The 17,114-nt window shown below is 29.0% G+C and overlaps 2 protein-coding genes across 6 annotated transcripts; one reads left to right on the forward strand and one right to left on the reverse strand.

Annotated features, from left to right (window-relative positions):
- The first annotated feature begins 496 nt into the window (after window positions 1–496).
- LOC108454616 (protein WVD2-like 6) lies at window positions 497–5,442 on the forward strand. 5 transcript variants are annotated; one of them, XM_017753162.2, is made up of 9 exons: window positions 497–844; window positions 1,767–2,009; window positions 2,272–2,517; window positions 2,621–2,661; window positions 2,869–2,937; window positions 3,089–3,185; window positions 3,274–3,345; window positions 3,425–3,535; window positions 4,622–5,442. In XM_017753162.2, exons 2-9 carry the CDS (start codon window positions 1,770–1,772, stop codon window positions 5,099–5,101), a joined length of 1,356 nt encoding a protein of 451 aa, XP_017608651.1. In that variant the 5' UTR covers window positions 497–844; window positions 1,767–1,769; the 3' UTR covers window positions 5,102–5,442. The 5 variants fall into 5 exon arrangements, with proteins under 5 accessions (XP_017608651.1, XP_052885811.1, XP_017608629.1 ...); XM_053029851.1 differs by having other exon boundaries at window positions 498–947; window positions 3,086–3,185; XM_017753140.2 differs by having other exon boundaries at window positions 506–844; window positions 3,086–3,185.
- Window positions 5,443–9,087: 3,645 nt separating this feature from the next.
- LOC108476379 (uncharacterized) lies at window positions 9,088–14,780 on the reverse strand. The gene is made up of 3 exons (XM_017778588.2): window positions 14,152–14,780; window positions 13,576–13,748; window positions 9,088–9,491 (listed from the first exon to the last, which is right to left on the reverse strand). Exons 1-3 carry the CDS (start codon window positions 14,575–14,577, stop codon window positions 9,314–9,316), a joined length of 777 nt encoding a protein of 258 aa, XP_017634077.1. The 5' UTR covers window positions 14,578–14,780; the 3' UTR covers window positions 9,088–9,313.
- Between the last annotated feature and the right edge of the window lie 2,334 nt (window positions 14,781–17,114).

The raw sequence follows: 17,114 nt of genomic DNA on the forward strand, positions 1-17,114 counted from the left end.
CTTAAGACCTATTAGTCCATACATACGAATTCCCAATTTTATCAACTAATAACATCTTCTTAACATTATTCATAGATAAGTCAAATATGACTAACTCTAAAGCATTCTCAAGATAAGTTTTATTATACAATTAGCTACTCTACCATTAAATGGTAATAGAAGATTAATAATGTGTTTATAAAAAACCAAAATAAATATCATCCTTATTTAAAATGAGTGATGGGTGATTTAGTCTAATTTTAGGGTAATTAAAGTGAAATTATGGTTAATGTATTTTAAGTTACACTTTACTTTAAACAAAATAAAACCTCCAACGATAAAAGTTAGGAAAAAAGTTAGAAAAATTAAAAAAAGAAAGTAAAAAAAATTTGTTTTTAGTAGCGAGAATGAGATAGAATGAAACCAGTGTTAGTTGATTAACCATATGTAAACTCTCTGAAATTCCGGTAAAAAGAAAATAAATAAAAAAAGTAAGGTACAAAAACTGTATTTTAATTAAGAAAACCGTATTTTCGTAACCGTATTTTATTGGGACAGTACATCAAATCATTTTCTCTGTGAAAGAGTGTGGCCTTGGAAATTGATTTGAAATCCGCTACTATAAAAGACCTTATAGCCTTCAAAGAAAAATAGAACCCAAAAAAACAAAAAACAAAAAAAAATCATATTCCCAAATTATTTTATTTTATTTTATTTTTTTTAAGATCCTTACTGTTGGAGTACCCTAGAGGCTTTAATCTACACTGTTTAATTTATTATCTTTCAGATCCTTTCGATTTTCCTTTACTTAAATTCTCTTCATTCACGGATTCATGAAGTTTTGATTTGTCGCACGCTTTACGAGGTAAGGAAGTAAATTAGTTCAAAACTGCTTTTTTTTTTTCAGAAAATAAATTGTTGCTTGTCTGTTTCCTGAGAAAGAGTGAGATTTTCATGTTTGATTTTAGGTAAGAGTAGATCAATGTGAAGAGAAATGCATTAAGCTGTTTAGTTGATGTTGAAGATCTCTGTTCTCATTGCAGATTTGCTCTACTTAAAAATCTATTACTCGTTTTTTTCACTACTTTGGTTAGTGTTTATTGTTTGTTTGTTTCCTGAGAAAGAGTGAGAATTTCATGTTTGATTTTAGGTAATAGTAGATCAATGTGAAGAGAAATGCGTTAAGCTGTTTAGTTGATGTTGAAGATCTCTGTTCTCGTTGCAGATGTGCTCTACTTAAAACTTCTAGTCTTACTCGTTTCTTTTTTCTTTTCACTAAGTTGGTTAGTGTTTATTGTTTGTTTGTTTCCAGAGAAAGAGTGAGAATTTCATGTTTGATTTTAGGAAAGAGTAGATCAATGTGAAGAGAAATGCATTAAGCTGTTTAGTTGGTGTTGAAGATCTCTGTTGTAATTGCAGATTTGCTCTACTTAAATCTTCTATTGTTACTTAACTTTTTTCACTAATTTGGTTCCGCCTTTTTTCTACTGAGCTACTTCTGATGTTTACTGCTAGATTTTTGTTGATTTGTGGTGTGCAAGTATAAGATCTAATTTACTGCTTCTTGAAGCAACAATGAATATTATAGATGTGATTAATATTTCTGGAAATCCAAAATTGATCTCTTTTTGAGGTTGTAAGAGATGAACGTTGATAGCCATTGGAAATTAGTATATATAGTTTATTCTTGTTGTGAAGGTTTGAGGAATTTAAATTTGTTAAAGTGTTAATTCCCTTTCATTGTTTTCTAATTGCGCTTATACTAGTTTGTTTTGTTCGTTTTACAGAGTATGATGGATTCTGAAGATGTCTTGCCTGTTGAGGGGCTTGAGGTTGCCCTTCAAAATGGTGTTAATAGGAAACTTCAGGTGTCTGAGGACGACGATGGTTTTTCAGATAATGTGACTGGGAATGTTGAGAAAACTTTGGAGACTTGTTTGCAGAATGAAATGGATGATAATGGAATAACTAAGGAAGATAGAGAAGGAATGAGTGGCTTCGTGGATAGCAATGGATTGATTGATTCTAAGGTAGTAGGTCTTACATTCTGTTTGGGTGTTTTTATTTAGTGTTTATATTTGACGCATTGAAAATGTGTCAACTACCAATAAGCTGATGATGACACTTTATTAAAAATGAAGTTAAGTAGATTTATTTTAAAATTTTGTGGTGATGTGGTATCATCTGGTTTATTCACAAAGTTATACACGGTTAGTGCATCAAATATATATCCTTTTTATTAATTACCATTAGTCTGATTTTCATTTTTTATGAGTGTGTCTGTCTTCATAGGAAGGGGAAGTTAAAGATAATGTGAAGCAATCCAAATCTCAGAAGGTTCAAGGGAAGACCAAGAATGAGAACCCCTCAGGTCCCAGAAATGTTTCTTCAGCTCTAGTGAAGAAAAGTAAAGATGGAAAAAGTGCAGAGGCGACTTTGACAGCTTCAAAGGGTGGTTCTCTAGCTACAAATTCACGTCCAAAACAACCTCTTCAAAGTAGTAGATCATTTAATGAAAAACATGGCAATGCATCCAAGGTTGGAGTTGATAGTATTATTATTATTATTATTATTATTATTATTTAAATTTTGTAAGTATTACCGCCTTCTGATAATTGTTTTCCCTCTCTGCTTCTGACAGCATTCTGAGAAATCTGGTGCAGCCTTCACTAAAGGCACTATGTATGTACTACTTATGCTTATGTTTGAATTTCTTCTCTTTCATCATGCTGCCTTCTGCCCATGTTATTGATGTTATTAACCAACTTAGAGGGGAAACTCCTATGTTCACATTTCATCTATTCATTTTCCCTTGAAATTACTTTATGTTCCAGATGATGTGGGATACTTTCTCCTTCCATATCTCAGCTGTTCTATTGTTTATTACAGGGAGAAACCCAAGCTGAAGCCTCTGAAGAAAGGACCTATTCATAAAACTGAAGTAGACACAGAATTGTCGTATCCTTTGCAGTTTGGACTTTTCATTATTACCTCCTGTCTGGGACTATGGGTTGAAATGGTTTGCTATTTGAGCTTCCTTTTCACTCTTGTCCAGAAGTTTCTGTTTTTAACTGATATATATCTGTTTTCCTTAATTGCTTCATGGAAGCCCCATGGCAGCCGATGCCAAACCTCTTAGGGTTGGTACCCTTCCAAATTATGGTTTCAGTTTCAAGTGTGATGAACGGGCTGAGAAAAGGAGAGAGGTTGGTGTTTTATTTTATATTCTGAAGATTTTACATTGTCTATTCTGGCAGCTCTTTTATATAACTTTATCTCCATTGTGTTGCACAGTTCTACACTAAACTTGAGGAAAAAATTCATGCAAAGGAAGTAGAAAAGAGCAATTTGCAAGCAAAATCCAAGGTCTTATTTTGTGAATGTGATGACTTAAGGCCTTGAATTGTTTCTTTCCTATCATAGTGACACGTCATTTTTCTGCCAGGAAACTCAAGAAGCTGAGATTAAGAAGTTTAGGAAGAGTTTAAACTTCAAAGCAACTCCAATGCCAAGCTTCTATCAGGAACCTGCACCTCCTAAGGTGGAATTAAAGAAGGTTAGTTGAATGTTCTGATGTATAAAAAGCTTGAGAATCCTTTGAATATTGAAATTTGCATAGGCAAATAAAGTTCAATTCAATTTTAACTCTAACAGCATGCTTATTACCATCATATCTTTCTCCTCTCTTTTGAGATTGGAGGATGAGAGGACTGAAATGCTGAACAATACCTATAGGCGTGAAGGTTACTTTTAAAGGTTTTATCATTATATTATTCAGGCATTCGCACATCATCCCACCAGAGCCATTTTCTTCCCTGTAAGATGCTGTGAGATGCTTGAGTTTGGCATTAGCTGTAGCTTAACTTATAACGACTTGAACTGATTAACAATGAAATCGATGTTGTCATAATTAGTAAAAGCCCTTCTGAATGAACCTGAGGGCATACATTTGATGCCATTTCAAATGTGAGATTGAACTGTTTTTTTGTTTTTTGTAACAACGATGATTTGAACCCATGTTATTTGTGAGGAAGGTGAACACGCGGCCAATAGGCCAAAACTTGGGGATCATGTGAGATTGAAATTTTAATGGATAATTTTCTCGTCTGACTCATGTACTATGCTGTAAGATGCGAACCTAGATTTCCATTGGGTGTACTGAAATTGGTCAATCCCTGTTAGATTCAGCCATGTCATTTTATTATCTTTCCTTCAAGTACCTTCTAGTAGTCACCATGTGGTCCATGCCTTTAACAGTGCCATGTAATGTCAAAGCTATTTTGCTTTAATCGTTGTAGCCAAATAATATCCTTGTTTTGGAATGACGGTTTCAGTTGTTGACGCCATTTATTTTGGTGGGAAGTCAAACTTAAATTTTACTGACAGCAAGCGATTTTTCTTTTGGACTAGTATTTATCTTCTTTGTTTAAATCTCTTGAAGGGAAACTTTGAATTCAATTGATTTAAGTTGCCTTGGTGTATTCCTCAATGCACAGACCATATTTGTGTCTCCTTTAGAGTGAGACATGCATCGTTTTATAATTTCATACTATATTTCGCACATCTACAATTGAGTTCACAAATTTATTAACCATGGCACAACTTTTAACTTTTTTTTTTTTTTTCTATTGACTGGATGCAGATACCAACTACAAGAGCTAAATCTCCAAAGCTTGGTCGAAAAAAAGGCTCAGTTCCTTTTGAGTTCGATGCTGCTAGCAATAGCAGTCACCAATCAGGTCGGCGAAGTCTGGATGAGAAAGCATCTCAGAGCATCTCTGCCAAATTAATTTCTCCGGTTCATGCAAAGAAGCCACAGCGTAAATCCCTTCCCAAACTGCCTTCTCAGAAGACTAGTTTGGCTGGTGCAACAAATGAGGAAAAAGCATCTAAGGAATTGAATCAGAAAAAGGTAACTGCATCCAAAGCAACTGCTGAGGGGAAAGTAGCTTCATCCAAAACAACCTTATCCAATGCGACAAATGAAGAGTTTTCTCCAATTCAACTAGAGGAGGCGGTTCCTACAGTTGATTCAGGAGAAAGTCAGCCTGACATTGATCAATGGCCAATGATCGGAGAGCAAGGACAGCTGGACTTTATACAGGAGCCTATTGCACCATGATGTTCATATACAAAGCTGTTGACCTCATTTTGCCTTAAGGATGTCTAAGACTGAATTACTCGACGATCAAGGTATGAAAAACTTCTACATTAGCTTATGATGTCTTCTCTGATATTTGGCAGCTTTGGTTGTTTCGGTCGTTGCTTGCAGGACTCTGTGTCTATCTTTTACCGAGTTGTCCTAATGTATGTGGTTTAAGGATGGGCTTTATTGAATATATTTTGGAAAGTTTTAGGAGTTTTTCTTTTGTTGTTGTTTAGATAAATCCATGATTAGGGTTTCTCCTTGGCGCTGAATAACTTGGTATTGTGAATTAAAAGTCCTTTCTTAATTTCTTTGAAGTTTGCTACTGTGTGTAAATGCTTTTCGTTCATTCCATGAAATAGCTTGTAGATTATTTTTCAGTCTCTAGATTGTGCCGCAAGTGACTTTCAGGTTATACCTAGCGGATGGCAATTGATAGTACGAATTTGAATATTCATGGATATCTGAGTTGATTTTTTACGAAATTGGGAAATATTTTGGAGTCAAATATTCTGATTACCATTTGTAGCAGATTCAAAAAGAATATTGGTATACTACCACTGGATATTCGAAAAAAGCTTTAGTTGTGCAATTAATAAATGTGGATTCGAATATTCGAATTCAATATTTGTTTTTTTTAAATTTTTTAAATTTGTATTTATTAAATTCAAGTATTATCTTATTTGAATATTCGAACTCATTATTTGTTTTGTTTTTTAAATTTTATTTTTAATCTTGTATTTACTAAATTCAAGTACTTAGCCGATTTGATATTCAATGGATAGTTTTGATTTCAAATAATAATATTCAAATCTAATTCGACATAATTTATGGTATTGAAATTCAGAATCAAATTGTTTAATTTCAATACTAGCATTATTCGGGCATAACATAACTATACTATACTGTTCCAAAGATGATAAAATTGCATTGAAATTTTTTATAATTGAAACTTATATTAATATTAAGTGAGTTTAGTGCCATTGAATTAGTTAAGAAATTCTTGGTTGAATTTTAGTTTAGTTGGGTACTGTACTTGTTGCAATATCTTGAACGAGTTGAGCACATTATGGATAGCTTAAAATTGACTTCAACAATAAAATGATAAAATGATACTTAACTATATCTTTTCTCAAGTTAACTAATTTTTTTATTACAAGTGGTAGCAAAACTATATTTTGTTATCGAAAGTGATATCTAAATTATACTCTATTATTTATCTTACTATATTTTTTTATCCAATCACTAAAATGTCCAATAAAGTTAAATATTATTTATTGAAGTTTTTTTTTTAAAAACTTAAGTTTAAAGGTGTAAAAATCTTTAATTTTTTAAAAAGTAATTAAGTCATTCTTTTTTTTGGCATTCAATTGAACACTTGAACTCTCAAAATTCATAAAAATACTCTCAAATTTATTAAAAAATAATTAAGCCTTTGCTTTTTTTTTACTCAATTGGGTACTTGAGCTTTCAAAATATACAAAAATGATCCTCAAAATTTTTCAAAAAACAATTAAGCCCCTGCTCTTATTAAAAATTAGAATTTTTAATAATAAATAATAAATAATAAATTTTAGAAAAATTATTTAAATTTTAATAAAATATAAACAATTTAAAATTTATTAAAAATTGTAAAAAATTGTAAAATTTTATAAAAATCATTAAAAATTTAATGGCCCTAGGTTTTTCAATTAAAGTCATCATGTGTCGAACATAGCGCTACATGTGGCGATAAAAGATAAAAAATAAAATTAATAAAAGTTATAGAAAAAATATAAAATGCTTCTCTTGTTATGATAATTTTATAATTTTTTATGAAATTTATATTTCTTTACATTTTTATAATTTTCTAATGACTTTGTAAAATTTTATAATTTTTATATTTCTATATATTTATAATAATTTATGATTTTTATAAAATTTTACAAATTTTATTTTTTATGATTTATATATATATTTTAATTTTAATAAAAGTAGGGGCTTAATTGTTTTTTTGAAAAAATTTGAGGGTCTTTTGATATATTTTGAAAATTTAAGTACCCAACCGAGTGAAAAAAATAAAGGCTTAATTGTTTTTTTTAAAAAAATTTAAGGACTTTTTTTATGCATTTTAAAAGTTTCAAGTGCTTAATTAATCTAAAAAAAAAAAAGAGGGGCTTAATTATTTTTTTAAAAAAAGCTTGAAAGCGTTCTACACGCCAAAAACTTACAAACATATTCATTTATTTTATCTTCACCTCAAAACTTTAGTGACGGAAAATTCAAAATCCTAAACTTATCCAAACCTGATTTTGACAATGAAACTTAGACTTTGATGAGTTTCTTTTCTATTTTATAACTCCCGATTTTGATTCTTTTTCACGCCAATTCAAAATTCATATACTATTTTAAAAAAAATAATTTTGCATAAAATAATTAATGTTATGTTAATAAATGGTAAGATGATTTTAATGAAAAGTAATCTAACTATTAGAAAAAAAGTGCATTAAAAGCAAGAAAAAATCATGGGAGGGAGCTAAGTATAAAAAAACTGAAAAGTTTTAATTTAATTTAATTTAATTTTTTAAATTTAAGAGTGTGATGTGTTATAAAATGATTAACTAGGGCGTACAACACTGCGATTTTGTTTGTGTGGGAACTTGGACAAGCTTAACTTTCTCGACAATTCTCCGGATATGATAGACCACAATGAGTTGATGCCGTATCAAACCAAAGAATGGGCTTTCAGGCACACGCGTAGGGATGCCGGAGAAGAAGAAACGGAAGTGGCGGCCACTGCTGGGGATTCTTGCGCAGAGTGTTATTTTAGTGGTGGGAGTGTCGGAGACAGATCGGGACGTGCGTATTTTCATTCGCCTGGTGTTTGGACTTTCTAGCTCTATAATATTTTGTTTTTCTTTTTCATCTCAAGTATTAGTTGAAAATGGTTCAGTCCTAGATTCGACGATAGTGCCATGCAAATTTTGATAGGTAAAGATTTGTTATGTTTGTAGATGGAAAGTTTTTGAAACTAATTTTATTTTTCAAAATTTGAATTATTTTATTTGTTTTTAACTTGTAGACTAATTATAAAAAAATTAACAACATATTACGCATGGTCATTCAATAAGCTAATATGTCATATTAGTAATCCGTTAGTGGAAAATGAGTTATTTTGATGGAAGTAACTAATTTGAATAATTATTTTAACGGTAGTGACTAAATTGAGAGAAAAAAGAGAGAGAATAAATCGTATTTTAGAGTGACATTAGGTGTAGGTTACCTTATGTTAGTATTTGGTATGATAAAAAGTAGTATCTTTTGTTAGAATTTAATTAGTTGAAAAGTGATTCTAACATTTAGTATGTCAAATTTAATTTACCTTTCTTGGAATCTACTTTCGTATATAAACTGAAAAGTTAAAAAATATTAAAATAAAAGTAACTCTATCTTCTATTGGTTTAGGCTATCTACTAATAAACATAAAAAAAAGTTATTGCTTTCTTATTACTTGATTATTTTTTATTTCAATGGATTTTTGCAAACATTGTATATACATAATTTTTAAATTTATTCCAAAACAAGTGTTATATATGCATGATTTCATATGTGCATTATATTTAGAGAATATATATAGGACAAATTAATACCAATTAAAATATATTATAAATTAAAAAATTAAAAATATCAATTAAAATATATTATTAAATATTAAATTCAAATATTCATTAAGAATAAAATTTATTATAAAATTATATACATGAATATTATCTTTTATTTAATAAGGATTTATTATTATATTTCTAGAAAAATAATTATCGAACTAAATATGGATAATGTAATTTTGTTGAAATTTTAATTAATAATCAAATATCTTTCAATATATACTAAACTTTGATGACAATCACGTTCCATTCGAAAATAAAAACAATTTTGGAAAAGAGAAAAGAAAAGAAAAGTAAGTAGATTATAAGAGGATATATAAATAAAAAGTTATTTCAATCACCACTGTTAATCAACCGGGTGTTGTATATTGTTTCATATTTTATTATAAAATAAAATATAATATAATACAAAATTCAGTTCAAAATTTCTTTGAACGAATAGCATATATATATATATATGTATATGTATATGTATATGTATATGTATATGTATTAACAGAAATTTTTTATTTATCCCCATAATGGGAGAGATGATGAAGAAAGGCTAATAAGCAGTAGCAGTGAACCAAGGGGGTCGGTGAGGAAATGGGCCATGGCCATGTGGCGGTGGTTGGGGTGTGCAACTATTACCACCGTTCATTTGATGTTCTTCTCTTTTCCCTTTTTTCTCCTCCTCTTCTTCAGCATCCCACAGATACCGCGCATAAGATGCTATCACATGGCTGCATTTTCATAAAATTTTTATATTATTTTCCAGCTAAGTCCACCATATCCAAATATTATATTTGGTTATCTTTTAATATTATTATTTTTATCTAAATTGAATAATTAAATTACAAAAGGGTTAAAAACATATTAGACTTTTGGTATAATGATTTATTTGGCCGTTCAATTTTATAAAAAAAGTCATTTTAACCCACAATTTAATTTTTCATCTTTTTTAGCCCTTCAACTTACATTATTTGTTAAATCACCTCAAAATAGATGAAAAAGTTAACGTTTGTTAACTTTATTAACGTGGATTGTCATGTGGATGACATGTCATTAATTAATTAATTTTAAATTTTAAAAAATTATTTAAAAATTAAAAGTATTAAAAGTGATAGAAAATTATAAAAATATTTATCTAAATAATTTAAAATTTTCAATAATTAATTAATAGTTGACATGGAATACACGCGTATGCCATGTTAGCAAAGTTAACAAATGTTATCTTTTCCATCCATTTTGGGGTGATTTGACAAATAATACAAGTTTAAAGACTAAAAGAGATGGAAAAATAAGTGGAAGGATAAAATAATTTTTTTTTTGTAAAGTTGAAAAGCTAAAAAAATTATTATGCCTATATTTTTTAGCCAAGGGGAGCCAACGACCTGTATTCCCCTAGTTAGCCACGCCCTTAAGGGTAGGCAAGGACTTTGATCCGCCTAAAATGGTAAAATTGTGGTTTAGTCTCTTATAAAATTATAAATTTAAAAGTTAATTAAATAGAAAAATTATAATTTAAACCCTCAAGATTTTTTTAGCTTTGACTGCAGTCTGAACTCTGTCCAAAATATGAGATTCAAAATTTACCTTTGAATATTTGAGCTAATCCTGATCTACAAAAGTCGATCCTTATAAGAGCCCCCAAAAAGAAATTCCCATTAATTGTAATATTTTCAAAACCTTTTAGTTAAAAATAATATGAGATAGATTTTTAATGAAATAATATATAAAGAAAGTAACAGATAAAGGATGTTAAGGGAAATTGAAATAAAAAATATGTTGTGAAATATTAATTTGAGCCAGAGACTAAATTGTAAAAATATGAAAAGTTCTATGGTCTAAGTGTAAATATTTAAAATATGAGAAGTTAAAGTATAAATATATAAAATTTGAAGGGCCAATAGTGCAAATATCTTATGGGTGGAAGGGTCTGGAGGATCAAATTGACCAAATGAAGAAATGAGAATGACTAAATGAAAATTTTACCAAGAAGATGCCATAAGAAGGATGGAATTGTAGGGAAAGTACAAGGGTAAAATAGTCATTTCTTAAATAAGATAATTATGGGAAAATATCTTTGGTTATGGACAAATTTAGGCCATTAGATAGAATTAAAAAGTGAGAAAAAATTATGACCATCGGATGAAAATCATTAAAAGTTAGATTATTATATTAATTAATGATATTTTATTAAAGATATTTTTGTAGAAAAATAAAGAAAATTCTTCATTCTCCTACACCAACTGTCCATCATTTCTATATATTTGGGGTTTTGCTTCATAGGCACTTTAGTCATTCCCTATGAAAATTTACCTTTTCTCCCAAAATTCTTGAAAATCTCCTTAGACAACAAAGAGAAAAGATGAAGTACAGATTCTAAAGAATATGTTAATCAATTTTAGAAACAATAAACTAGTAGATAAAAGTGAAGAAAACGAGAAGAAAAGGGAATGAAAGTGGTGAATATGAGAAAGACATGGAAATGAAGAAGAAATGAAGAAATTCTTGACAAAGAAGGTATGTTTATTACTAACCCTACTTGTATTTCAATAAATTGTGTTAAATATGCTGTGAATGATATGTATGGAGCATGCATTTTAATCTAAATACTAGAAGTAGAAAGTATTTGATGAAGTATAGAGACTTAAAACACTAAATTGATAAGTAAGAGAGGATGTGATTTGTATTATGAAAAGTACTAAAATTAAGAAATGAATATGTAATCCACACATAAACATAAGTGATTAAATTGAATAGTAATCAAAAGTATGATGATTATGTATGATTCAATGAAAGATAGTGCAAAAAACCATGGAAAAGAAAATATTTTCATTAAAACAGTTTGGACAGCAACAATGTTTTAATTTGAAAATTCACAAAAAAATCATAGAAATTTATTTAGAGATTTAATTAAATATGAAATTAAACTTTATTGAGCGTATTTTCTTATAGAAGAAATGATGTAAGCAACAAAATTCTATATTTTGAGATATATTAGTTTTTGTGGAACAATGTCAAGATATATTTGGGTTCTCTTGTTCTGACTTTAGAAAATCATCATAAATGGTACAAAAATGATTAGGGATGGAATTTATATTTTAATTTCTTAATGAGTTTATTTTCAAGAGAAACAAATAGTGACATAATACAAATCCCAAATTAAAATAAAATTAATTTTTAATGGAGAAGGATCGAAGCTGTCAAGCAGTAGAACAAAAGAAAAGTTGGGGAATAAACTGTATTAATTGGCTTATATGGACACTCTAAAATTTTTATAGTAAAAATTTAGTTGAGTCTAGTTTTTGAAAAAAAAGAAGCTGATCCAAATTTCAATTTCTATAGAAAAAGATAAAAAAAATTTAGTGACTACTACTTGAATGAACAATTTTACTAAGAGTATGCATGTGATTCGTGTAACATTAATTATAATTACACGAATCACATGCATACTCTTAGTAAACTATGCTAAATTTTACTAAGAATCTTATATGCGTACAATAAAGATATGGATTTACTAAGAATCTTATATACGTACAATAAAGATATGGATTGAAGAGGAGGATAAGGAGAAATAATAGGAGAATTTATAATGCAACGAAATTATTGCAAATGAAGGATTTTTACTAATACATAAATGAAATTCAAAAACCTGTTTGAGACATTAAGTGAGTAATTGATATACGATAAAATGAGAAAGTCCTAATTGATAAAGTTGGTAAATTTTGATAATAGATATGGTATATAAATGGGTACTCTAATTTTTGAAAGTACATGACCTTTAATGGATTTGTTTGCAAATTTGTAATAACTGTATTAATTTGATAAACTTTAGTATTAAAAGCATGTATATGGGATTCATTAAGAAAACATCATATTATTCAAAATGAGTGGTTGGATAAAAATCTTTGAGAATAAATCTGTATCTTGAACATATTGGGTTATTTTATAATAAATATGAGGAGGCTAGGGTATAAATCACAATTTGACCTAAAGTAAATTTTCTCTTATTTTAGAACAACAAATCAAATTTTCTCTTATTCTGGAACAACAAATCATACTTTGGCACCAATACCAGAGACATAAAACCAATACATTGAGAAATGTATTGATACTTCAGTCAAGGTATCGATATTTCAGCCAAAGTATCGATACTTCATTTAGGGTATTAATAAGCTTAAATCAGTATCGATACTAGGACGGAGGTATCGATACCTAACCCAAGGTGCTGATACCTTACTGCCAGTATTGATACCGGAGCCCTAATTTGCACATATGTAATGATGAAATGAAAGGTTGCTAAAAGTTTTACTCGGAGTTTTACTCGGATTGATTCAAGAAAACTTTAATAGGAGAATAACACGATAATGATAACAAAATATTCTCTGTTAAAAGGTAGGTTTATCAATATGTGGCGATAGTTACTGTGGCATCAAATGTGACATTCTTATATCTTGATCCGATAGTTGGGTCAGGTATAGTGGGGTTACATTAATCCATTCAAAATTTTTGAAAATTTTGATTAGTCTCTCAAATTTTGAAAATTCTCATTAAGCCTATTAAATATTTTAATTAGGCATCTTAAAATTTTTGTAAATTCTTATTTAAGCAGCTTAAAATTTTTAAAAATTTAATTAAACCCATAAAACTTAATGTGAGGATCCACTACTACTAATCCATATTTTAAACAGATTTCATTGTTTTGCCCAAATCCATATTTGACCCTTATAGTTTTATCCAAATCATCCTAAATATCATATGAACTTTTGAGTTTGGATAAGTACATCTTTAAAAAAAAGTGAAAATAAAAAAAAGGATTACCAATCGTTAGGAGAAGCTTGTATAGCTTGATCGAAGAAAGATTGAGCCCTAGCTTCATCTCTATGGTTAGTCCATATTAAATCTCCATACATTGATAACACTTCCCCATCATCTGGTTTCACCAAAACCGCTCTCTCACAATACTCCTCAGCTTTCACTAGATCACCTCGAACCTATTCCATCAAACCAAATTAAGTATCAGAAAATAAGTATTGGTATTGTATCAATTAGGTTTTTTTAAGCCTTATGTTGAATGTTAGATCAAATATGATGTGAAGCATATTTGAAACAGGTGGATCATATTGTAAATTCATGTTTACTACACAAACAATTTTGATCTAATGTATTAAAAAAATAAGTCCTTTTGAATTTTATTGGCTCTGTAAGTACACATATAAATTTTAAATATGATCAATGTATTTTAAATTTTCTTGTTATGTTGATTAAAGGACTTGATTGATATTGATGCTTTAAGGACTTAATTAGAATATTTTGAAGTTTATGTAGACAAAATTAAAATTCGGACCATACTTCGAGTTTGTATTGCATAATTAATAATTTTAAAAACCCCTTCACCTCTTTGAGGAATTTAGCATAGTTTGCAAGAAGAAGGGTTTCTCCTGGGTAAGTTTTGATCATATTTTGGTAATAATCATCCATCATTTGTTTCCCTTCACCGTGATCTCCAAACCCTTGGGCTCCACCTTTTCTGCCAACATCGCCACCGGAAAGTGAGAGCATGGACAAGTCGATATTATCAGTCCCTTCATCTTTAAGTGAATCTTGAGAAACTATGGAACGAATATTCATAAGTGGTGGTGGCCTTTGCTTTTTGGGGACCGCGGTCTGCCTCATGTTTCCATCTGAGGGCGTCCTTTGGATCTTGTCATGCCGCAAAGTCGTCATTGAGATCGGCTTAGGTGAGCTTCGGTGATAGGAATCGGCCACCGCAGAACTCTGAGGGATGTAAAGGATTGGTGTTGATGAGCTTCGTAGAAGCATATTTACTCTTTTTTTTTATTTTCCTCTTGTTTTGATAAAAGATGAATCAATGGTTTTTATGTTTCTCCTGGAATCCCTAGGGTTTTAGAGAATGAAACAAAAGGAATTCATGGAAAGAAACAAAATGAATTTTATTTTTATTTTACAAGGTGATAATGAAACACACAAGAAAGTAATGTAGAATTATGTTTTTTGTTAGTGTTTCATATATAACATTTTTCATGGTATAAAATTGAGAAACAAAACTAAAAACAAGGGATGTCTTTTGGCAATAGTGTAGCCTATTTTTTTGGGCACTTGATCCCTTCATACATGTACCCTAATTTTCTCTTATTCATGCTTTATTTACCTTAACAACTTGGATGATTCCAATTGTTCTCACATCATTTGTTGTCTGTTTTTAGTGTATGTGTGTTTTTTCTTTTGTCTTCAAATGAAGCCGTTCCAAAAAGTTATCATGGACAGCTCAAATTTTATAAAAAATATGATAGTTTGAGATATGGACTTTTTGATTTAGTTTTTGTTTAAAAGGATGCCTCATAAATTAAAGGTGATATAAACACTTATATTTTAAGATAAACTTTAGTATGCAATCAATGTGAGATTCATGATTTCTCTTTATGACCATGGCATGCTCACCCACTCTAATAAAAGCTTTTTGTCTTTAATGACATATTGCTAATACCTTCATGGCACACTTTTTTTTTTTATGATTTTACAAATAGATTCTTGGGGTTGAATTATAAATGAAAACAATAAATTTCATATGATTTTTAAATGGTAAATGTTAAATTTGCTACAATTTAGCATTATTAGATTTTTTTTAGTTGTGTATAAATTAAATTGATTAATTTAACTTGGCACATACTTTCACCTTTTCTTCTACCATTTTTGAATATCTTAAACCACATTATCATATTAGTGAAAATAAACACTTTTAAGTCTTTAGTTACTGAAAATTACTAAAATTGTTATAATATTGTAATATTTTCAGCAAATTCTTGAATTTCTTACAATATAATGTACTAAAATTCTTATAGAATTATTAAATCTCGTGCAAATTACTCATAACTAGATAATATTGAATCTCTTATAAAACTCTTTTTAACTTGTAGTAAACACATTTTAAGAAGTTTTTTTCTAGAAATTTTCATAGTTAACATATTCATTTTTTATAAGTGGTAAGAAATAGGCTTAATACATCATTTGATACTCAAGTTAATTTGACACTTATTTTATAATGTGGTACATTTATTTATTTTTGTCCAATATGATACTTGTATTTGATAAATTTTATATATTTTAGTACTTAAAGGTAATAATGTTAATTTTTAGTGTTTAATTTGATTTTAAGTTTGATTTGATGAAAATTTATAATTAGCTTCCATCAAATCAACATGGAAAAATCACAACCATAAGACTTTCTTTAACAAATTAAACAAATTCACAAATAACACGAAAATTATTCTATTAACAAAATCATGAAAATGTAAATCTAATAATGTTAGTAATAACTTTCATCAAATCAACATAAAACTTGATTTGAATTAAACACTAAAAATTTAATATAATTACCTTTGGGTGTCAAAATGTATAATTTTATCAAATATAAGTACCACATTAGAAAAAAAATATAAACAACAACATTAAAAATTATCAAATTTAAATAGCAAATGATATATTATGTGTAGAAAATACTATAAAGTCATCGATTTATCCAAGAAAAGGCCATATTGTAACAATTACCAACTAAATAAACACTAGATTAAGAAGAAAACCTAGAGTAATTGAAGTTTTATTGCTAGATATGTTCCCTCATTGGAAAATTGAAGGAAAACTTAAGAAGATAGAAAATTAAGGAAGGATATAAGAAAAAAGACAATATGCGACAAGATACAAATGCTTTGTTCCTTCCCTTTCCTACTACTTATATTCACTCTTCTCATATTGTTGAAATAGTAGAATCTCACATCTAAAGTTTACAAGGTTGTGGAGTGTTGTATATTATAAATAGAGGTGATTTCTCCAACTTTAAATCATCCCAAAATTTTTCATTTTCTTTGTAAGGCAAATTTTCTTTTCCTATTTGTAATTTTTCACTCGTATCTTTTGTAGTGAAATATATTTGGTAGTGTCTGAGGATGTAAGTGTAATTTTCTAAACCTCATTAAATTTTTGGTTTTCTTTATTGTTTTATTTATATTTCAATATTTGTAAGGTACAATTGTAGTGATATATTGTGTTATAAAATTACATTGTAGAGAGATTCTATCTAGGAGGTTAGGCTTTAAGTGAGACTGTTTGTGACCCCTCTAATCTTTCTTGAGAATTGAACCTAGTGTGGTTTTTAGTAAAATAATTTACTCTCTTTTACCCTATTCACAAAACACGTACAACAAAGCTTTTAAGTCAATGCTGATGTGGATCCCATTACAAAGTCAATATATTTGTTGGGAGGCCCCTTTGTGCGTGCGCTTCTCTTTGGATTTCTTTGGCCCAATTGCTCAGTCTGAGTATATGTTATATCCTGTTGATCC

The sequence above is a fragment of the Gossypium arboreum genome, chromosome 6, assembly GCF_025698485.1.
Source record: "Gossypium arboreum isolate Shixiya-1 chromosome 6, ASM2569848v2, whole genome shotgun sequence".
NCBI classification, from domain to species: domain Eukaryota; kingdom Viridiplantae; phylum Streptophyta; class Magnoliopsida; order Malvales; family Malvaceae; genus Gossypium; species Gossypium arboreum.

Coding starts and splice junctions, on each gene's coding strand:
- LOC108454616 (XM_053029851.1), top strand. CDS start 1,770: ATGATGGATTCTGAAGATGTCTTGCCTGTTGAGGGGCTTGAGGTTGCC. Junction 2,518..2,620: donor AACATGGCAATGCATCCAAG/GTTGGAGTTGAT, acceptor TGCTTCTGACAG/CATTCTGAGAAATCTGGTGC. Junction 2,662..2,868: donor GCCTTCACTAAAGGCACTAT/GTATGTACTACT, acceptor TGTTTATTACAG/GGAGAAACCCAAGCTGAAGC.
- LOC108476379 (XM_017778588.2), bottom strand. CDS start 14,577: ATGCTTCTACGAAGCTCATCAACACCAATCCTTTACATCCCTCAGAGT. Junction 13,749..14,151: donor ATGCTAAATTCCTCAAAGAG/GTGAAGGGGTTT, acceptor TTGATGGAATAG/GTTCGAGGTGATCTAGTGAA. Junction 9,492..13,575: donor CAAGCTTCTCCTAACGATTG/GTAATCCTTTTT, acceptor ATGAAAATGCAG/CCATGTGATAGCATCTTATG.